Source organism: Octodon degus, unplaced genomic scaffold (genome assembly GCF_000260255.1).
Source record: "Octodon degus isolate 3935 unplaced genomic scaffold, OctDeg1.0 scaffold00034, whole genome shotgun sequence".
Classification (NCBI taxonomy): domain Eukaryota; kingdom Metazoa; phylum Chordata; class Mammalia; order Rodentia; family Octodontidae; genus Octodon; species Octodon degus.
In genome coordinates, this window is record NW_004524610.1 from 11,890,825 (window position 1) to 11,897,977 (window position 7,153).

The window sequence follows — 7,153 nt, forward strand, 5'->3', positions numbered from 1 at the left end:
AGAGAGAGAGAGAGAGAGAGAGAGAGAGAGAGAGAGAGAGAGCTCAAGGAAGGAGAGCGGCAGACCCGCCCAGGCTATGCCCCAGGGACCGGCCTCCTCCAAGGCGGCTTCTCCTCCCAACACAGCATTTAACCAGCAGGTCTTCAGTGGACAAACCCACTCATCTATCAAACCCCCATGATCCAATCACCACCCAAAAGCCTCACCTATGAGCTAATAAAGCTTTAGGGGAACTTGTAGGCACAAATCATGACCATCTTAACTCACTAGCTCCTTTCAATATATTCTCTTTTAATTGCCTTTCAGGAGTTGTGCCAATTTTTTCGAAAACTGGCATTTAGACCAATCTGGTCTATGACCTCTTTGTACATGGTATGAAAGCTAAATATTTTTATTTTTTTATTACTATTGTTGTTGTTGATGTTGTTTGCCTTTGAAAAGCTGTGTTAGAAGTCAGAAGAGAGGTAAAAAGATAAAGGATAGATGGAGGAAAGGAAAAAGAGGGACAGACATTATGTGACTTACAAAATCACATTTCACTATCTCTGCAGAATGTATCCTAACCTCCATGAAACTCTGAAGTGTTTGATTAATTTCTTAGTTTCATGAGGCAATAAATTGAGAGTTAATTCCATGTTTAGGAAATTTTAAGTCATAGCTCCCAAGAAGTATTTTTTCACCCATTTTTTCTCTTTTCTGTCTACCCTTCTAACTACATGTATATCATGTTGCTGGATTGTGCTGTATGGATTAATGAGGCAGTGCTGTTATTTATAAAAGCAGTTTCTTACTCCATTCTTTATATGTGATTGTTCATTTGCCATATGCCGATACTGTGAAGAAGTGGGGGTTTTTTTGTTTGTTTGTTTGTCATTTGTAATCTGACATTAAACACAGGCATAGGCTTTTAAAATTGAGATTCAAGGGTTGATCCGAACTATGTGTTTAAATATCAAGAAACATTCTTATAATAAAAGCTATATTACCTGCAACCCTCACCCCATATCAAACACAATTGCCACTCTCTGAGGAAGTTCTAGATATTATCTTCCATGAGAGTCTTTACTAGGTAAAAAAAAAAAAAAAGAAAGAAAATGAAAAAAGAAAAGAAAAGAAAAAAGGATGAATCAGGTTCCTTGTGCCATCAAAAGAAAATGCAAGCTTTAAAATATTATGTTGGGGTCAGGGAGATGGCTCAGTGGAATAAGCACTTACCTGGCAAGCTCAAGGTCCTGAGTTCAATTTCCAGTTCTGCCCCCGCAAAAATACATTATGTGGCAAGCTTTAAAATATTATGTTGAGTCTTCATCAACCTTATTCACTGAGTCTCTCACCATGTGAGTCCAGCTTTCTCCGATTCATAATGATCATGAGAAGTAAACATTTTTAACAGATTTGTGGTTGAGGCAGCAACTATGGTACAACTGAAGACACTCATCAAAGAGCCCTTCCAGAACTGCTCTAGAAATTGGCAAGAATGTTGGGAATGTTTGAAGTGAGGGAGGTGTTTTAAAGTAAATAAGTCACAATGTGTCTTTACTGTTGTAAATTTTTAATATTTAAATATTCACTGCATTTTTCAAACATAACTCATATAGACTTTTGATTATCAGGAATTATGTTTCTTATAATTTCTGCTTCTCTGCTGAAATATGTCATCCATTCACTCAGTATGAACACTTGATTCCTTTATGTTTTGGATATATTTGCAATACCTGCAATAACGCTTCCAACTATGTTATTTCCAAGACCTGTTTCATCCCATCATCTCCTTTCATTGACTTCTTTGTTATTAAATGAGTATCACATTTTTGCTCATTATTAATTTATTTCATTTCCGGTAGAGTGAGGATTAAATGTGAAGGTGCTCTACCACAGAGCTACACCCCCAGAACCCTTATTTTGTCTTGATTTTTTTACATTTGAGACAGTAGCTATACTGCCCAGTCAGGACTTGAACTTAGAATCCTCCTGCTTGGCCTGCCCGGGCTGCTGGGATTACAGGTGCATACCACTGCGCAGTGATGTAATTATTGCTTTAAGGGACATTCCAGGTAGTGCAATGCACAGACTTTACATTCAGTTATCTTCCCTTGGAGGGTTTGGGTTGTACTCTGATTAGCAGCAAGCTTACTGAAATTTGTGGAGATTTCCTTTTCGTTGTTAGAACACAGAGCAAACTTGTGGTACTTACCTAACATTTCTAACTTGGTTGGCCTATAGTCCATATCCTGTTCATTTCATGATGGGAAGCACCTGAGAATTCTGCTCCTCCTACTCAGCCTTGCCGAGTTGCTTTCCCAGCATTCCTTGGCCTCTCTTGCATGCACCTACCCAACAATGGATTGTTCAACACTGACAGGCACAGATAGGCAGCATTTGGCCTCGGCCCTCTCTAAGAATGGGTATTCTTCTGTGTATTGTTTTCCTTTCAAACATCACCTGATTCTGGTTTATGCCTGCTTTTCATAATTCACACATAAGACCTCAAATAATTTAATTTTGATATTTTGTCCAGGATTCGTAATTCATCGTTGTCATCTAATGATACATTATTCTCACACAAGACGCCCTTCTAAATCAGACCTAGAAGCTTGATCAAGTTTTTATTACAAGTCAAGTAATTAAGTGAATCTGGATGATATTTTCATATTTTAAGAGTCATAAAATACTTTTACTAGATGGAATTTTTTTATATACAAGTATTTCAAGCACTTAATATTTGGGAAGAAGTCCAGAAAGCTATGAAAATAAACTTTTGTGCACTGGAACACATAACATATTTATGATGTTCTTAAAATTGTTTTTGGAAAGTTTGATTTTTACATTTATCTACTAAATATATAAATTTGATTGATATGTGTATATGTTATATAGGAAATATAGAACACTATTGATTTAGAGGACTGACTTATAATCTGAGTTATTTTGCCAAAACTAAAAATCAGTGTAGGCATATTTACAGCATCTTATAGATCAGCTTTCTTAGTGAGCAGGTCTAAGTCAAGGAAATTTTCCAACAACGACAGACAATATTGCCGGCAGAAGGCCTGGGCTCCCTGAAGCTCAACGTTGAGATCATAGTCATATTTCTAATAGTCAAATTTTTATGTAAAGCAACATATTACAGTATGCCACAGGTTTTTTTTTCCTGGTGTTTTCTGCAGGTAGAAAGCATTTCTTCTCCCAGTCCCACTTTCTAATTGCTACTCATATTTGAAGCTGTAATAAAAATGTTAGTTTTTCCACAAAGTGTGGCTCGATTTCCAGGCTGTAATATTCTTCCTTTTTATGCCCCATAAGGCCCTGTTTGTGTATCTCTTTCAACACTTAGCATATTCTCTTTAGCCATTGACGTTCAGCAGTTAGGCCAATGAGCTTAAGGCTGGGCCCAAGACTCCAACCTGTGCCAAGAACAATCCCTATGCCACAGTGAGGTGCTTGGGCAGGTGGCGGCAACCTTGGTGCTGCTCTGTGAGCTTACTGGGACATCTTCAACCAACTGTAAACAATCTTCTATAAACAACTCCAGTTTTCATGCCTTGTGTATGTCAACTATCAACTTTCCACTTGGGAATTAAACTTACATATACGCATATATGTACATATGTGTACAGGTATGTGTATTGACACATGGATAAAGGTGTCTGCACTATATTCTTTTCAGTATTTCCTAGACAGTTAATTTATTTGCTTCTTTTTTATTCTGTCTGAAAAACACATGTTGTATGTACATTATATGAACATAATTTAATTTTATTTAATTAAAATAGAGAGGTATAGACCAGGGAGATAGCTCAGTAGAATAAGCGCCTGCCTGGCAAGTGCAGGGTCCTGAGTTCAATCCTTGTCACCACAAAATAAATAAATAAATAAATAAATAAATAAATAAACAGTATGTAAATATAAATAAGTAATCTTTGGGGCTGAGGAGGTAGCTCAGTAGAATAAGTGCTTGCCTGGCAAGCACAAGGGCCTGAGTTCAATCCCCGGTTCTGCAAAAATAAAATAAATTAAATTAAATTAAATTAAATTAAATTAAGAGGTAAGATTATGAGTTCTGTCATGTATTTAATATATGCCAGAAAGTGTTTTATATGTTGTTCCTTTTCACTTTAATTTATAGAATATTTCTGTGGTTATTTTTTATTATTCTTGTATTACAAGGAAGTAAATAAGTTGCCCAACAGCCCCTACCCAGTAAGGGGCCTCACTGGGACATGAGCCCAAGTTTTCCAAGTCAGTTTCCATTGTTCCCTCTCAGGGAACACAGCCTCCCTGAAAAACAAGTTTTTCATTTAAATATTTAATAGTAGTTTAGTGCATCAAACATAAATTTCTATTTAAATCATCATACCGCAATCAACGTGAAGAGATTCTTTAAATTGGGCAGAAACTTTACATTGCTAATTTTGAGCTATGCTGTAATAAAAAGCAAAAAAAAAAAAAAAAGACATTTTATGGAAAATATTTAGACTATTCAAATAAATATTATCATTTTTCCTTGTTATGATGGTAATACTCTGGTGACAAAAGATGAATGTATGCTTAAATTTGTATGGACTTAGTTTTTAGCCTCAATTTCCTTTAAAAAAAATGCTGTAAAGGACAAAGTGGCATGAAACGCAGACAGCAGAATCTTGACAGTTTTCGAATCTAGAGAGCAAATATTAAGAGTTTGTTTACCCATCTTCTTTATTCTCTGTAGATATTTGTAACATGGGGATTAGAGATAGCAAACATATATTGAAGATAACATTTTATAATTTTCTCAAAATATTTATGCTTTATAAAACTACTACATCCTTAAAAATTCACTGAATTGAAAACTACTGGAGTTTTATTACATTTGACCGAAAGCATCTTAATATTTCTGTTAGGTATCACCAAATTATCCGAGACCTTGCCAGCCTTGTCACTGCGATCCAGTTGGTTCCTTCAGTGAAATCTGTGTGAAGGACGAGAAATCCGCTCGCCGAGGTGAGAACCCCGCAGGGCTCTGGGGCGGCGCCGGGAAGCCCGCGCGGTCCGTGCACGGGAGGGACTCTCGCACGTCCCTCTGTGGAGCAAAGTTCACTCGAGGAGCCAGATTTTATTCTCACAATAATTAATTTTATATTTAATTATAATGCTTTATAAAGCACAGAGTCTAACCACTTGTGTATGTATGGGTGTGTGTGTGTGTGTGTGTGTGTGTGTGTGTGTATACATAGTCTAGCCCCCTAATGACAGAGATAGGCTCTAAAAATTGTGTCATTAGGTGAATGTGTTGTTGTTCAAATGTCACAGTGTACGTACACAAGGTAAAGCTTCACTGGGTGATACAATCCTGTAAGATCATTGTTGTGTATATGTCTGTCCTTGACCCAACCAGCAGGATGCTATGCATGACTGTGGGGCGGGGGAGGCAATCACAAACCCGTGGGTCAGCAAGCTCTCTATATCCTGTTTGGCTATTCAGTTGTGTTGTAGCTACTGTGAGTTGTAGTGGTAGGTGGCTGTATGCACGGAAGGGTGTGTGTTCCAACGGGAAGCAAGCAGACAACAGCTCTTGAGATGTGAGCAAAAATCAGGCAGCAAGCGGGATTGCCTCAGGGACTGAAGCATACAAGAGTCATGCGATAAAGAGGGGAAGGAGCCTGACACTAATTTAAGGCAAATACTTCGTGTAATAGAATTCACGATGAACTCCAAACAGTAAGGAATCCAGTGCCAAAGTAACTCCTTGCTACAAAATGTTTGCAAACTACATCCAAGGCAGTTAGGTGCCAAGCTCCAGTAGGAAAGTCATAATGTATATCTGGAATGGTTTCTTTATGTCTCAAAGAGTGAATTCTTGTATGGAAAGACTGAAATAAATCATGATTATAATGTAGCCTTTTCCCCTAAGACTTGCTCCTTTGACATAATGTAGCCTTCCTGCTCTTCTTATAAGACTATGGGATTGTTAACTTATAATATGTTACCTTAAATATTGAAAAATTAGAATCTGATGTGCTTTAGTAGATCAGCGATGAATTGCTGTATTAGCTACTTTCTTAGTACTAGAACACAGTATCTTACATCCACCAATTAAAGGAGGAGGTTTATTTATTTTATTTTTATTTTTCGGTACTGGGTATTAAACTCAGGACCTTGCACTTGCTAGGTAGATACTTGTGCTCCTGAGCTACATCAGCAGCCCAAGGAGATGTTTACTGTGCCTGGCCTTTTTGCTCCGTACCCTGCTGGCTCCAAGGCAGGACAGTACAGCAGAAGGGACAAGAAAGGAAAAGCTGTACCTCTTATGACACCTGGGAGCGCAGAGAGAAAGGAGTACACCGTGAGGCAGATGTGCCCATCCCGGCCCCTGGGAAAGTGACCCACAGTGGCCCGCCTCTCCCCGCCAGATCCATCTGAAAACTCCACCAGCCTCGACACTAAGTCAATAATGCTTTGAGAGGACATTCTTGACCTAAACCAGAACAATGGCTTGATAATTTTTCATTTTAAGCCCCTCCTTATGATAATAACTAAATCATAGTGTTAACATCAGTCATGTCATGTGGACCTCCTCTTTTAAAATGAGTACATTATCATTACAACATTATAAAAGGGGGGGGGCTGGGGAGATAGCTCAGTAGCATAAGCGCCTGCCTGGCAAGCTCAGGGTCCTGACCTGAGTTCAATCCCTGGTACCGCAAAAAAAAAAAAAAAAAAAAAAAAAAAGAAATATAAAAGACAAATGTGTATAATTCAGAGGTAATTTAGCAGATACTGGTGTCAACTTTTTTCATGCATTTGTCTTAATGCACAGAGGATTTCTGATATTGCTGTCTTACTGGCATGCTAAGTTTTCTTTCATTCTCTTAAAAACCATCCCCCAAATCTGGTTCCAACACTTCAGTAATACATCAGAATATGCTTATATCCAATGATCTACCAATTCCACTTTATATTAAACATTCCTTTCTAATATTTATTTGTTATAACCAGTGCTTTAATGAAGACCTTTGTATATGAATATTTTAATGCCATGAAATAATATAGAGTAAAATAAAATCTTAACAAAGAAAGGAATAAAATGTTGAGCAATGGTGTCCTCTTCAATTTCTTTTTTGGAAATTTTTTTATCTTAAAGAATAAAAAAATTAAAAAATATTAAAATGTTACA

General features: G+C 37.3%; 1 protein-coding gene across 1 annotated transcript in view; it reads left to right on the forward strand.

Moving 5' to 3' along the window:
- Positions 1-7,153, forward strand: part of Lama2 (laminin subunit alpha 2) — a 639,722-nt gene that overhangs the window by 270,690 nt on the left and 361,879 nt on the right. Inside the window, exon 9 of the mRNA XM_023714262.1 lies at positions 4,881-4,980. Within this exon, the coding sequence (XP_023570030.1) occupies positions 4,881-4,980 (100 nt within the window). The remainder of the gene's footprint in view (positions 1-4,880; positions 4,981-7,153) is intronic.